The 15,996-nt window shown below is 37.6% G+C and overlaps 1 protein-coding gene across 1 annotated transcript in view; it reads left to right on the forward strand.

The window, feature by feature from the left end:
* The first annotated feature begins 3,784 nt into the window (after window positions 1–3,784).
* ADGRB3 (adhesion G protein-coupled receptor B3) overlaps window positions 3,785–15,996 on the forward strand; it is an 890,484-nt gene continuing 878,272 nt past the window's right edge. The window contains 3 exon segments of the mRNA XM_044001123.1: window positions 3,785–4,506; window positions 5,971–6,151; window positions 7,257–8,028. Coding sequence (XP_043857058.1) covers window positions 7,272–8,028 — 757 coding nt within the window. The 5' untranslated portion in view covers window positions 3,785–4,506; window positions 5,971–6,151; window positions 7,257–7,271.

Below are 15,996 nucleotides of genomic sequence, written 5' to 3' on the forward strand. Positions count from 1 at the left end.
CTTCTGCTGAAGAATTTCAGTGACTTCCTATTTGCTCTTGGAAAAAAATATCCTCTGTTTGGTATTTGAAGTTTTTCATAGTCAGCATCAAGTCTATGTTTCCAGGTTTATTTCACCTTATTCTCTTTCACAAACTCTTCATTTCTACAAGCTAGACTTCTGTTTTTTGTATACATTTAATGTCTTAGTTTCTCTGTTTTTGCACAGGATATGTCCCTTTCCTGGAATGCCATCCTTACTTCTTCCTTATGAATCTTTAGCACAGTTTAAGTTCTATATCCTAAAGGAGGAATTTTTTGAAATTATATATTCCAATTATTATTTATGTACTTTCTTAATTGTGAATACCCTTATTTGTAAGGTGGTTAGGTGGCACAGTGGATGAAGTGCTGGGCGTAGAGTCAGGGAGACCTGAGTTCAAATGTCACCCCAGTCAGCTGAGTCTAGCTGTGTGGCTCTGGGCAAGTCCCTTCACCTCTAGTTGCCTCAGTTTCCTCAACTGTAAAAGGAAGATAATACTAGAACCTACCTCACATCTCTAGGGTAGGTGGTTTTTGCTCTTTAATCTATCCTCAGTGACTTGAATATAACAGATGTTTAATACAATACTTGTAGAAGCAAATTGAACAGTATAAAACCGTAGATTTCGATTTAGAAAAAACCTCAAAAATACTCTAATCTAACTCAGTCATTCTACATATGAAAAAAATGAGGCCCATCGAAACAAATCAATTGGTCTAAAGTTACCTTCAAAGAGAACTGTTAAGATATTTTTGATTACAGGTTCTCTTATTTAAAGTTCTAGGCACGTTTCACTATATGGCTTCCCCTGCATTGCTGATTATAGGCAGTGAACAATGCAGACCTACTATGTACCATTGGGAATGAAGATTGGGGGGAGTAAGAAGGAGATAATTATCAGACATTAAATTTGTCATAAAAATTGACTAATAGAAAAATCTGGCACTTTGTCAATTTCAATTCTATTCTCATTTAAAATCATAGAAGTTGAAGAAATTTTAAAAAATAATCCATTGGTACCTATCCCTTTTGCTCTCCTCTGGATTATGCTGTCATCATCAAAGGCAGTAGATCAGGCATAGATATTCTACATAAATTCCTTTTAGTAGTTCTTGATGCTGACCCCCTTGAGGAAGTTAATTACAGGGTCAGAATGTCTATGGGGTTACTAGAGACAATGGCTTACTAGGCATATTTATTATCCACATATCATCTGCTATAAATACACCTTACCACAATCATCATCAGGCTAGCTCAGTAGCCTGCAATTTATGAAGGTTATGGGAAATAGTGTGAAGGGTGAAACACTTTATTAAGGGTGGCTTTCTTCTCTGACCTAGTCCCATGTTCCAACTTGAATATAAATGAATGTATGTGTACTCTTTAGCAATTAGTATTACTACTTTATAGGTTGTCCCTATTTGTTATGCAGAGGTCATTGTTAGTGGGAAAATATCTTTTATTTTCAATTTTAGAGATTTCTCTATTCTTCACTGAGACCATCCACATTTAAAAATCATATAAGGAATCACAAGGAATAATGGAGAAATATAACCATATCACCATCCCTTTGTCTCTTTTTTAGGAAAAGCTTATGCAAAGCTTTCATCGTTTTCCTTCCAAAAACCAAAACAAAACAAATGTATGATATAAATTATTCACCTTTTTAAAGGAAACCTTTCCAACCTGATTTATCCAAAAGCAACAACACTCCTGTTTGCATCTATTTTCCTTAATTGTAATTGTTGACCAATAACTCAGAATTTGTCTAGCATGGAAGGTTAGCAATACAGTAAAAACCTTTGTTGAAGTAGAAATGAACGGAAGAAAAATGTCTTTAAGACATGTTGTCTTGAAGTATGTACACAAAAATTTTATTTATATATATATATGTATATGCACACACACATATATAATATCTATATCTATATCTATATCTATATATCTTAAAGTGTTATAATGAACTGAAAATCCAATTAAAAATACCAATTAATAAGGGCACCACCTTTCTGTATGATCGACTTTCTAAATCAATGAATTGATAATTCCAACATCTTGAAGCTGGTTGGATGAAGAATGACAAATTGTTTCCTTTGCAGAGTGTTACCCAGAATAGCCATAAACGTTGGCTCTAAGGCAGGGACTGTGTGGGATGTTAATATTCATTAGGGAACAAACCCCAGATTATCATATCCCAAACAATTTGCTTGGAGAGAGATCCAAGACACTTTCCCCTCCTTAACCCTCCTTGTAAAGGCTGTTCCAGTTGCCTAATCCGCAAAAGGAAGAGGGATAACCAAGGGAGAAAAGGGGGGGGGGATCAGGAGAGAGGAAATGAATAAAATTGTTTCATTCAACTCCACCTGAAGCTAAACCGGAGCTTTCTGCTGGTGATGATTCCATTACTTTTTTTTTTTTCAATATCCACTTTAAGAATCCTCCTCCTAACTCCATCTCTAAGATATTCTAGTGTTTGTTTTGGAAACTACAAACTGAGTTTGCAGGCAGAGAAACAACCAGGAGGCTAATAGCCTTTTGCAGCATCTATTTGGAGTTATTCCATGAAATATTTCGACAAGCAGGCTGAATTAGAGGCAAAAAAAAAAAAAAAAAAAAAAAAAAAACCCACGGAAATAAACCCCCTCCGGAATAATCAAGACATTTGATGCATTTACCATATTCTTTCCTCCTCTTCCTCCCCCACACCAGACCAGTTACTAGGGTAACTTGAAAAACAATAAGATTTTTTTTTTAAAAAGAAAGAAAAGAAACGAAACGAAAAGTTCTGAGCCCATAGACATGATCCCATTGCCATGCAGCGAGCAATGCAAGATGTCCAAGGCTGGGGAGCCCAAGCCATGATCAGAACAAGCCTGTTATCTAGCCAGAACAAATAAGATGTTAATTGCAGTCTCACTGAGAAAATTGCTATTGTTCCAGCCAGGGACAGGCAGCAGTTTGAAAGCTAGGATGCTTACTCTCTTCAGAGTACTGTGTATCAATTAATCTGCATCCCAAGGCTCAACTGACAGCTCTCAGAGCTGCGACAGGTTTTTGCTAAGAGAGGGAGATCAAGTGCTCGATTTGCTTCTCCCCCCTTCCTCTTTTTCTCCTCCCACTACCCGCAACCCCCCATCTCCCCCCCTCTCCCGCCCCCTTCTTTCAATCCCAATCTCCGAGTTTCTCTTACAGTCGGTCGCAACCAGTCCCGCTCGGTGGGAACTGAGGCTGGAAAAACCTCCCAGACGCAGAAACTAACGTTTGCAGGACGGACGTGCTCAGTTTTGAGTAGCCGTGACGTGCAGGCCCGGTTGGAGCACATTGGAGTCCCTCTGGCTGCCTCCCTCTCTCTCTCCTTTACCGCCTCCCCGATCTTTGCCGCCCCCACTTCGCGCCCCACTCCCGCCTCCCCATTCCATCTCTCCATCTCTTCATCTCTCTCTCTCTCTCTCTCTCTCTCTCTCACACACACACACACACACACACACACACACACCACACAGGCACACTGGCACACACGCACAAACACCACAGGCAGCACTAAAGAGGGAGAGCGCAGCTTCTGTGGAAGCGCACAGCGAGCTCGGGGAGAGCAGCCAAGCGCACCCATGCTAGAGAGGAGAGCGCAGCGCACTCGGTCGCGCGGCGCGCACCCTGAGACACTGGAGGAAAGCGAGCGCCCACGTGCGCGCGCGCGAGCACACACACACACGCGCGCACACACACACACGCACGCACTCACACACACTCATACACACACAGGAGAGGGAGAGGAGAGCTCGAGCGCGCGCGCACACACAGACAGAGCTTTACTATCTCTCTCCCTCTCCCTCTCTCGACTCCCTCCTCACTCGGCATTCAAACAGCTTTCCGACATCATCAGCCAAGGATTTTTTTTTCCTAGTCGCTGTCCGTCCATCAGTACCTGAGGGGGGAGGAGGAAGTGGAGGAGGGAGAAAAGAGGAACAAGAATAAGCCTGTTAATCTTATACCAATAAAACCCCACCAGCCCAACAAACCCGCCTAAGCATCAGCTCCAGCGCTTTGAGTTCTCGTCTCGGCGTTTCCTTGGCATCTTGGCTACTCGGGTTGTTGGGTTAGATTTGGTCAAACAAATCGTCGCTCTTAAGCCAGTTCCATTTTTTTTTCCCCTTGCAGTCTCTCGACTTGGGCTTTCCCACCCCCTCCGTTCTCCGTTTGGGAGGTTGGATTGAGTTGGATACGGCGCCAAGGTCTGGGCTCGCTGGGGGTGTCCTCTCTTCCCCCCTCCTTTTTTTGCCCCCTTCCTTCTTGTGAATGTGCTTTTCTTTCTTTCTTTTCTTTTTTTCTTTCTTTTTTTTTTAAATCTTGGTTTTGGAACCTGAGCCGGGGAAAATGGGCAACGGTGATTCGGCCAGAAGGGGAGTCTCTCCATCACTGTTGTTGGGACGTGTGCCTGTGCTAGGCTCTTAGAGAAATAGCCTCCCTCATCTTTCGGAGTGGAAGGTAAGGGGGTCTGGGGTATTCATTCTCCATGCCCATTACCAGGGATTATTGCTATAGACTTTGGAGCCTTTGGATATGCGGAGGCACCGAAAGGAGAGGCTTTTTTACTGGTGGTTTGAGAAGCTGGGGGTGAGGGGAAACAGACAAACAAAAACAGCCCCCTCACCTAATCATCCCCCCTCCCCCCCCAAAATCTCTGCATTTACTCATACGCCGCAGTTGAAAAGTTAGAGAAGTGTGTTTTGCGAAAGATCCGCTTCACTGGAAGTCATTTCCAGAGAGATAGAGAAAATCTGACGTTTGTGTGTGATTGGGGTGATTTTATGAAGGGGGGGGGGGATTTTAGGTTAATAGGAAGTTAAGATAAGGGAAGTCAGTGGGTCTTATAGTGGGGAAAAATGAGTGGAGTGATGGCGCCGTCTATGTTCAACAAAACTACAGTGTCACCTAGAAAATCAGTTTTACATAGCTCAACTAAATGCCCGTTTGCTTTTCAGCAGGAGATCACTAACTAAATAAATAAATGACCTAATCTTAAGATTCTCTGACCAGTCTCCCTCCCTCCCCCCCCATATTTCTTAAAGAAGAGAAGCAGGTGTTTTAATTGACCCTGCAGTCCTTCCTAGAGGCCATCTCAGTTATTCTTTTATTGGCATTAAGGACAATATGAGATTTTGTGTACTGAGGCTTTTAAAAATCAAGAGCAGTCTTTTCAGGGAGCTCGCCTGAGCAAACGCTGAAGTGAAATCAGGGTTGTTTTGCCAGGTTTTCTAATTCAAGATGAGCAAGGCACTGCAGACATGGACTCTGGCATATTATGTGGAAGAAAAAGTCTGGGGGTTTCAATTGGAAGAGAAAGAAGACCTCTTTTTTGAGTATCAGATTTTAAAATGAATCCTTTTTCATGGTTGGAATTCCTAATTTAGACACTTATTGTCACATTGGCTTCCAACGCCTACACTCTATCCTGTAGAATACTGCGCAGACCTGCATTGCCTGCAAAGTGCTACATGGAGAGAAGGGGATTATTCTCAGAATTTCCATTAACTTTCTTCGTTTTTTAAAGGTCTAGATGTTCTGTAACTTCACTTCATAAGAAAAAAATAATGTATTATTCACTGGGCTATATGTTTGGGAGGAAACAGAGGAATCAGTGTTTTTTTTTTGATAGCTCCAGCACTTCTGGTGTTATTTTAAACTGCAGCTATAAAGGGGTTTAGAGTTGGTGCTGTATTACCCATGTCAAGACTAAGAGTTTAAATTATAATCTGGAAAGCGCAGAAATCTCTTCAGACTTCAATCTGTCAATGTGTGTATGTGTGTGTGTGTGTTCGCGTTGGTGTATGTTATGCAATGGGAAGGAAGAAGCATTTTTTTCCCCTTGGGTTGGAAGAGAGAAGAACCTAGGTAAAGCCAAGATTCAAAACTCTAACTGCCTCTGTGTCTGTCTGTCTCTGTTTACAGAACAGCGGAAGAGGCTGCAGTCTAAAGACTTTTAAAATTAACTTGGCACCACTTTTCTCAGCCCAGACACTAACTGGAAAACGAAGTGTCAGTCATTTTTTAAAGAAAAAAACAACAACAAAACTTCTTAAAGGTTAAAGCTGAAAACATTCAAGTTATTTTTGGATAACAACATACAGAGGTAAATATAAGCAAGGTTATTATATCATGAAAAGTCAAGGTAAAACAACAACAACAACAACAACAAAACAAGAGGGGTTTGGGGCCGTTACTGGGAAGGGATCCATTCAATACCTGCAATGTGCTAAAACAGAAAATCTGAAATGCCTTTCATCTGTCATGTGCAAATCTTCAAATTACAGTAGATAAATCTAGATGAAAGTACTAATTTTAAAAAAGCAATTAAAAGCCTGAATCCAGTTCAATTACTGTGGTTCTGGGATTTTTCATTGACATCGCCTTTGGATACAGATACTAATACAGTGATCCACTTTATATATCCCAAGAGGGCATGTCACATTGAAATGAATGTCTTTAAATCCTGGTTTTCATTGGCATGTCAAATAAGTTCCCTCTATGTATCTATGCCCTTTCCTAGATAATACTTCTAAAATTTTAAGAATACACATTGATACCTATGTTGTCTCACAGGAATTTATCATTACAGAGACCTTTGTATACCAGGTGGTCCTGCAAAGGCATGCAGACATATGGGAGATAATGTTCCATCTGTAACAAATAATAATTTGTGCATTTTAAAATTGTGTTTGTAATTCATCACGATTGTTTTGCACATTTAATAGTAAGGAGATAATTTAATGACAGCTGTTCCTAAATTTTCAGATTAGATTATTTGAGATGATATATCTCTGTGCAGAGTTGGGGGGGGCAGGGGGAACCATGTAAATTGATTTTTGAAATGTCTTAAAAATTGACCTTTAGTGACACTTTGTGAAACCTATGGGTTTTATTTTATTTTGTAGAATTAAAATTCACTGACAGGGATAGCTGCTAGATGGGTGAGGACATTCCTATTAATGATCTATTAAATCTTATTTTTAATTTGAATTTAGGGAATTGGACCATTGTGAATGGCCACGTGGTGGCGCTGTTCACACAGCATCGAACAATTTCCTTGCGTTATAAAATAAAAATTACCTGCCCTTCTTTTTGTAAAGGGTTTTAACCGAAATCTTGAAAACAGCTGGCCACAATATTGGAAGGAGTTTCTTTTTCAATGCGTGCAGAATTACCTTTGCATTGTAATTTCATCCCCATTTTTACAGGCCAAATGACATAGGATGAAGGCTGTTCGTAATCTGCTGATTTATATATTTTCCACCTATTTCCTGGTTATGTTTGGATTTAATGCTGCCCAAGACTTCTGGTGTTCCACGTTGGTGAAGGGAGTCATTTATGGATCGTATTCTGTAAGTGAAATGTTTCCAAAAAACTTTACAAACTGCACTTGGACGCTGGAAAATCCAGATCCAACCAAATATAGTATTTACCTGAAATTTTCCAAAAAGGACTTCAGCTGCTCTAACTTTTCTCTCTTGGCTTATCAGTTTGATCATTTTTCTCATGAAAAAATAAAGGATCTTTTAAAAAATAACCATTCTATAATGCAACTCTGCGATTCCAAGAATGCTTTTGTATTTCTACAGTACGATAAAAATTTTATTCAGATACGTCGGGTGTATCCAATCGAATTTCCAGGATTACAGAAAAAAGGGGATGAAGATGAAAAATCTTTTTTTGAATTTTTGGTTTTGAACAAGGTGAGCCCAAGCCAGTTTGGTTGCCATGTATTATGCACTTGGCTAGAGAGCTGTTTAAAATCCGAAAATGGGAGAACGGAGTCGTGTGGGATCATGTACACAAAATGCACCTGTCCTCAGCATTTGGGGGAATGGGGAATAGACGACCAGTCCCTGATGTTGTTAAATAATGTGGTGCTTCCCCTCAATGAGCAGACGGAGGGCTGCCTAACCCAGGAGCTACAAACTACCCAGGTCTGCAATCTTACCAGGGAAGCCAAGCGCCCACCAAAAGAAGGTAAGTGCAGAGGAAACAGGGTTTGAGGGTTCAGGGGGATGGAGTGTGAAAGAGATACTTAGAAAACTTTAAAATGGTTTTTATGTCAAGCCTAGGTCATCTTACTACCTCTAGTATTTCTGCTGTATTTGAATTCATCTGATGTAACTCTTAACGCCAAGAAAAAGGTCTTTATTGATTTGAAATCTGGGAATTATGGAGGTGGGAAGGTGAACAAGTTTGATTAGAATGAAACATACCCACAGAGACCTTTGAAGGCACTTGGGGATTGAAATGAAGTGAGAGGTGCTATGAACTTGGCAAACTCATTCAGATGTATCTGTTGGTGACTGTGCATGTAAAGGAGAGAAGATAACAATTCTAAGCCCTTCCTTGAGTTTGCATCTTGGCCAAGAGATAGTCGTCACAACCAGTCACAGGTTAGAAGCCAAATCATTATCTTGGCTTGGGAACTGAGGAGGTAGGTGGAGAGAGGAAGCAAGGAATAAAGGAAGGTGCAGAATTCCTTGAAATATATCTTCAGGAAAAAAAGATTCCTCTGATGCTGTTCTTTTTGGCTCTTCAGATTCTCTTTCTCCCCAACCTCCCCCAAAGAATAGAAAAAGAAAAACAAAGTTACAAAGATAAGACAGAATGACTAAAAAGACACAAATTCAATAGTGAATTCCCTATCAATCTTGAAAATCAAGGCAGGAGAAGTAATGGCATAGATCTATGATTTTATTTGAAATGCTTTGCACCATAAACCCCACATGCTCTCTGGTCCTTAAGGAGAGGCCCACGTGGGACTCAACTGGAAGCACAAGCTCACTGTGTCGCAATGGCTGAGAAGTCACATGCTGTTGGGAGCAGAGGGATGGGTGGGAGGAAGGGGATCAATTAAAGCACACATGCAAATTAATTGCCCTACCTCCCCCACTGGATTTTCAGTTAGTAGGGTTATTGTTGCAGTATGCGAACTAGCAGACTCTTATTAGGTATACTGCAAAGGATTTCTGCACTTGCTTATGATACCCTGTTGATCAGCACAAAGAGAAAGGGAGAGTATCAGAGATGGTCTATTTGGAAAGGCATAGTATAACGGAAATGCAGAGGGAGGAGATAAAGCTCAGAAGTGATTTACAGCATTCGTCTAATTCCTAACAGGGACACTACATAGAGGTTCTGGAGCTGTGGATTATGTTTAACAAGTGATTTGGGGGTTGGGGGAAAGGGGAAACACAAGGACAGAAGAGAAGAAAATAGATTTCCTGACTGGGAAGTTACTGGATGCATTTCATCTCGTTGAGGGGAGTGATGTTATATGTTTGTGCCTTCTCCCCCACCCTGCAATGGGAGAGAGTGTGTTGATTTTTTATTCAGGAAATGTTTTCTGATTGCCACAAAGATCCTTGTCTGTGGAAAGGCACAGCCAAGCTCCAGTCCCTCTTTCCTCCCCTCCCCCCAAACAGAAGTTGTCTTTGTGGCCAATATAAAATTGACACGTTGTTAAGAGAATTTCCTTTAAGGCCAGCCAAGGCTTTGTGAGGGGAAAAGCTGAACTTGCTTCAAGCTATTCCTCTGCTAGAGGCACTTTGGGGGATGGGAATTGCTGAAGGGAGATGGAGCTGGTGAAGGAGATGTATTTGGTAGCCATCCAGACTAATGGACAGTGTGGGGTGTATGTGTGTGTGGGGAACTTTGAGAGTTCTACAGGTTGTTGTTTCACTAATAACTGTGAATGAAGAAAACAAAGTGATTTTAAATTACAGGAGTTCTTTTCTCTGGTAAAATTCCCAGAGAAGCACTTGCAACTGCAGGGATGGTATTTAACACCATTTAAAACTAATTAGTGTCCCTTAGAATAAGAAGCTGCCACACACACACACACACACACACACACACACACACACACACACACACAGACTTGGTAGAATCTTTCTTCATAAGTGTGAGTTACTAAATAAAAATCAGAATTCCATATTCATTAATAGTTCCAAATTGTCATACTTTAATCCAAACCTAAAGAGGGGAAAACCTAAAGATAATGAAAAGTTTCAAGTTTTCTTTCTTCATGCTAATCCCCTTGAAAGGCAGAAGCTGACAAGAGAGGTTGCTCCATATACAATAAACATAATTTACAAATAATTTGCTGGTCATTATTAAGAGGCATGATCAAGGTAGTTCCAAAATTAGTGGATGTATACTGGTTTGACAACTTTTTTAGTGAATGAATAATTCAGTTACTCCAGTTAGTCCATTGCTATAAAACTGACAGTTTCTATTCTTTGGGCATTATGAGCTGGAAAAAAATGGGTAAGGAATGCTTCCATGAAAACTGCAATGATGGTGTTCAGACAAGTAACATAAGAGAACTGAATAATTGAACTTAACAATTTTGGGGCAAAAACTAATTTTGGATCAGTGAACAGCTCCAGTATCTATTCACTGAATTTAGGCCTTAAGCCTTCTTTAACCTTTTTAGGTTATCTGAATCAGAGCAAAAAATGTGAACAAGAAGACACTCATAATATTCTTATGAGCTGTTGTATTTTGTAAGCGATTTGTTAAAAGGTTATGTGCTGTGTTTTTCATACTAGTCTGAGAGGAAACTTTGTTAGTTGCTACAGATGAAAGCTAAGGAGAGGGAAAGTAAGATTGACTTAAAAAGGGTTAAATCATATTCAAAATGTATTCCCAACAGTAAACAACTGATAAAGAGATTTATAGAAGAATGATTTCATTCTATTCCAATCAAAGGTCAATACATATCTTATTTTTGTTTTCTATCATCATTTTTGGCTTCATTTTCTGAAAAATTATCTTCACAGAATGATAATGTAATACATAATTTTTAAAAATTGAGACCTTGAACCATCAATCTTTTCATTTAACTTGATGTATTTTCTCTTCTTTAGAATTACAAGTCAACATAATAAACTATACATGGATTAAACAATCAGTTTTTATAGCTTTGTACTTTTAGTAAGCACTGACAGTCTGTATTCATTAAATAACTATTTCACATAGAGTCCACAAGGGTACAATGACTTAGGGACATCTATGTTATCATGACGTGGGTTGATGTTAATGCATTGCATAGGTCAGTCTGTTTAAATGAAAAATTTATATTTAGAAGGTGTAATTTACTTTTAAAAGACAAACTTTATGCAAATTTGAAATGAAACCAATGATTTGTCTTTTGGGTACCAAAGTCTTTCTTTCCCCCCTAACCAAAGATACCAGGTATTCTCATGAGAGAATGTGGTACCTTTTATGAGACCAGATTTTTACTCAAATGCGTTTTAATAAATATTGATCTAATGATAGTTTGTGTATTTGATTACTAATGAAATGAAAAGTCATTATTTGCTATAATGAAGCTGAGAATTATAAAAACTTGTTTATGCCATGAATTATTCTACAAAGGCATTGTTAAGGAGCTGATGTGTTTTTATTTTTAAATTGTCTTTAATTCATAATTTTGAGTTTCTACCTGGCATATGTATTTTGGAACCCAGATTATTTTTGTTCTTTATTTTACATGAAATAATTAAAGCTATGTGAATCAGTGATACATAAGGCCTTTTCTTCTACCTAGCGTTCTATTTGAGGATGTTATTCAGGTATCTCTTATACCAAAATCATTTATAGAATGAATGCGTTTGACTAAAAGAATGCTCAAATAAAATTAGTTCACTTAATATGCAAAATTGTCAAGTAGTAGAATGAAAGACTCTAAAACTGATAGAGAAGGGCTTCCTCCATTTTTAATACTCATGCCTACATTATAGAGCACATTCTCTTTTTGAAGATGAGTAAGAACAATACAACAAAGCTTTCACATGACACTACATTATTATTACTTCAGAATTCTAATTTTTGAAAGAACTAAATTAGGTTGTACCCGGGGGAAAATATACTGGGATTATAAAGGTCAAAATTACTTAATAAGAGTATCAACTTAGGGCACCAGATTTCAAATCAGAGAATGTTATTTGGAAATCAGATTCTGCTACCTGCATGCGACTTGGGCAAGTGACTTAACCTCTTTGGGCCTCAATTTCCTCATTTGTAAAATGAGGGAGTTGAGAAAGATGATCTCTAATTTCCTTGCAGCTCTAAATTTTAGAATCTTATGACCTAATGTACTCTTATTTGCTTTTTAAAGAGCTCCTTCCATAAAGGGAAATTGAAATAGTTGTCTATTTGTATCCCATTCAATTCCAGAATGATTGGACATATTTGTTTTTCTTGCCATTCCTGAAACATATGTATACTATATATGTTCATCTATATAAACACATACAATATATGAATGGATGTGTATATATATACATATATGCATACATACATATAAACATAGATATAGGTACACACAGATACACAATAAGCTACACAAAGGGTTCAAGAGGTCCACATAGGTGGATATGTTGTTTGCCCTGTATGTTGTTATCTTCCATATATGTATATATGAACACACACACATAAACACATAGAACGATATGAACAAATTTTACACATAATGTGTGCATTCAATGTTAGGTTTCCTGTCAATTCCTACCTTCCTGTCTCTTCCCCCCCCCAGCCCCAAGCACAGATTACTTCTCTAAACTGAGAAAGGTATAGTACATGAGAGAGATAGATTTGAATGAATTCCATTCAAAGAAATAGAAAAACCCAGTCTGAAAAAGCAGACTCCTTTTAAGTTCTATTTTTGGTCAGGGGACTTTAGTTGACAACCTTGCTACCTTTCCCATTGAGACCATTTATTTCTACCTAGTGTTCTATTGAATTTTTTTTTTTAGGGGGGAGGGGTGTGTATTCCAGACCTGTAATTTCTTCATTGTGAGAACTCCCACACTCACACTTTCATACTCTATGTGAAAAATCCAGCCAGTGATACAAATAATTTTTTTTTCTAACTCAGAGTTTTAGGGAAGAGACTGTGGCATTGAGAAATTAAATGACTTGCTCATTGACACAAAATCAAATTAAGTCATCGAGCATTTTTAAGTGCCTACTATGTGCCAGTCACATAGGAGATGGCAAAGAAAGGCAAAAAGGCCTTGCCTTCAATGAGGTCCCAACTGAATGGGAGAGACAACATGCCAACAAACTATCTACAATCAAGATATATACAGGATATATTGGTGATAATCACAGAGGGAAGGCACTAGCTTTAAGGGGAAGTGAGGAATGTTTCTTGCAGAAGGTGGAATTTTAGCCAAGATTTGGGGGGAAAAAGGAACTAGGATGCAAAGTTGAATCTGGGGAGAATTCCAGTCAGGGAGGACAGCTAGTAAACAAAACTATCATGTGTCAGAGACAGGTCTTAGGCCCAGTTTAATTTTCACCCAGAGGCCAGCTCACTGTCCTCTATGAAATACTTCATTTCATCTAATTGCTATTTAGGATTATAGAGTATACAAAATAGTATGATTCAAAATGGCAGAAATATAACTACTGAGAATTATTTCTTAATGTTATATAAACCATTCATTTCATTTTCTAATGATATCATAGTCTTAGAAACTCATGGAATATTTACCTAAGATATCTTTGATCCTAATGCGTATTTTAAGTGTCCATTTATATGGCAACGCTGGGTAAGTGTGTGGAGGTGATAACAGTTGGCCTGGAAAAACTTTGACAAATATTCTGGTAACAGTCTGAATCTCCTGAGGACCTAGGTAATTCTCATTAGATGGTTAACTATAAAGTAAAATATACACACATATAAAATGCATAATATTTATACACAGAACATATCACATATAATATATGTAATACACAAGGTATATATTTTGTACTTGTTAGTTCTTTGAGGGTGTCTTTGTATCTTCAACATATAGCATGTAACTATGTTTATTGAATTGAATTCAATATGACAAATTTGAGTCTTGAGGAAAAAAAAGCCATAAGGGAAAAACTCAAATTTTGTCCTTCAGCTTTAAAACAGCATATAACAGGTATATAGAATCTCTTATAGGGAGAACAGGAAAAGGATATGTGGTTCAGTGCTTCTATTATCTACCCTTAGCACCAAAGGACTATATGATTTAGACCTTGAACATGACCTACGTTTTATAGTGATGATGAGGAAGAAGTAAGGAAGGGAGAAAATATAACATTTTTCTTCCCCTTTTTGTGTTTAAAATGTTAACATATATTTCATATCTTGGATTGTCTTCAGAGAGCATTAAAAAACCCAAACATTTATTATATGGTGATAGGTTATTTTATAGATAATAAAATTCTTAACAAAAGAGTAAAATGGTGATTACAGTTTAATTCTGTGTGTGCCTAGGTCTGAAAGCCCTTTGACAATAACAAATGTTAATGTAGTTATGATCAGTCTTCCTATCAAAGTAATCCCAAGATTTTTAATCTAGCATACTATTTGGAATTCAACTTGAAACACAAATCTGTTTGTTACAACTCCATGAGAAAACAATTTCCCTGTTAATCAGTGTTTTTGGAGATAGCAATTTCTATACAAATAATGTGAGCTTCCATAAATTACATTTAATCCTTTTAAAGATGAAGTTCATAAACATTTACTACTATGAGTGTTCCAAAGTGGAGGAAACTTGTGCAGAGTGTAGTTCTTTGATGAAAATAGGTATAAAGATAAATAGTAGTTCCGGGAGAAAGATTGGAATTTTAGAAGATACTAATTTTCCCTTGTCTTGATAGACAAGACTGATACTAAGTACCCTTCGAACTATTTTTCTGTTGCTCTAATACTTTACATTTTAATTATATATCAGCTATAGGAAAATCATGTGGTCACTTCAAAATGATTCAGTTTGATTTCTTAAAAATTAAGGTCTATTTTATGATAATTCATTCTATAAAATTTGTTCATTATAGAATAATCTAGATGAAAAATTGATGCTTTTGAAATCTGAAATTTAAATGTCATTGTTTATTTTAAATGTTATTTACTTAATTAAATGATAATCATTTTAAAAGTCCACTAATAAATATCTGCATCCAGTTAACTATAGGTATAGATATATGTATATACAAACAATATGAATATGTAATATTAATGTATAAGCCATTTAGGATATGAATTGTTTAGGACAGGAAATTTAGGATTTGTACTTAGATGAGTGAATCTTAAGCTTTTTTGTGTCATGAACCCTTTGGCTATCTGGTAAAGCCAGTAGCCCCCTTCTTCAGAATATGTCTTTGAATACATAAAACACATAGGACTGCAAAGGAAACATATTGTATTGAAATAAAGTTATAAAGTTAATGAATTCAGGTTAAGAAGCCATGAGAATTAGGTGATGTGTGTGTAAAAAAATTATAAACCAAATTTAAAATAGGCCTAAGATATGTTTGAAAAAGTGGTAATAAAATTTAGGGGTTCATGGTTTACAGACTAGCAATTTTATTAAGAGAGTAGGTAAATTATCTTGCATCATTTTGGATGTTCTTTTCAGATGTCATGCTAATATATAATGCACCTAAATAAGAAAATACCAAATAAATCTGCAATGCCAGTAGTTTTGTGCAGCACTGAAAATACCTTAGCACTAGTCATGAAAATTAATGCTTTCCCTTCTGTCTGAGTAATGAACATAACAAATAATGTTCTAAAAGTCTGGCAGATTCAACGTTGCATTCAATAACATTTATTCAGTGCCTACTATGTGTAAAGCATAGTGTTAGGCTAACAAGGGTGGAGGGAAAGGCCTCAAGGATACATTCCACTATAGGGGGCTATGGCATTTATATAGATGATTTTAATAAAAGGTTAATAGTGAAAATGGACAAAAAGGCATCCAAGCCAGATGTTCCAGAACTATTTGAGGAAATAGAAAACACTAATATCTTTGAGTATCAGGAAGGGCTTCTTAAAGGAGGTGATACTTGCTGAGGCTTGAAGGTATGATAGTGATTCTGAGAGGTGTAGAGAGGTGTATTAGAGAGTTGGAAGATGACAAGAGTTTGCCAGATTCCTAGTAGAGATGG

The sequence above is a fragment of the Dromiciops gliroides genome, chromosome 4 (genome assembly GCF_019393635.1).
Source record: "Dromiciops gliroides isolate mDroGli1 chromosome 4, mDroGli1.pri, whole genome shotgun sequence".
Taxonomy (NCBI): domain Eukaryota; kingdom Metazoa; phylum Chordata; class Mammalia; order Microbiotheria; family Microbiotheriidae; genus Dromiciops; species Dromiciops gliroides.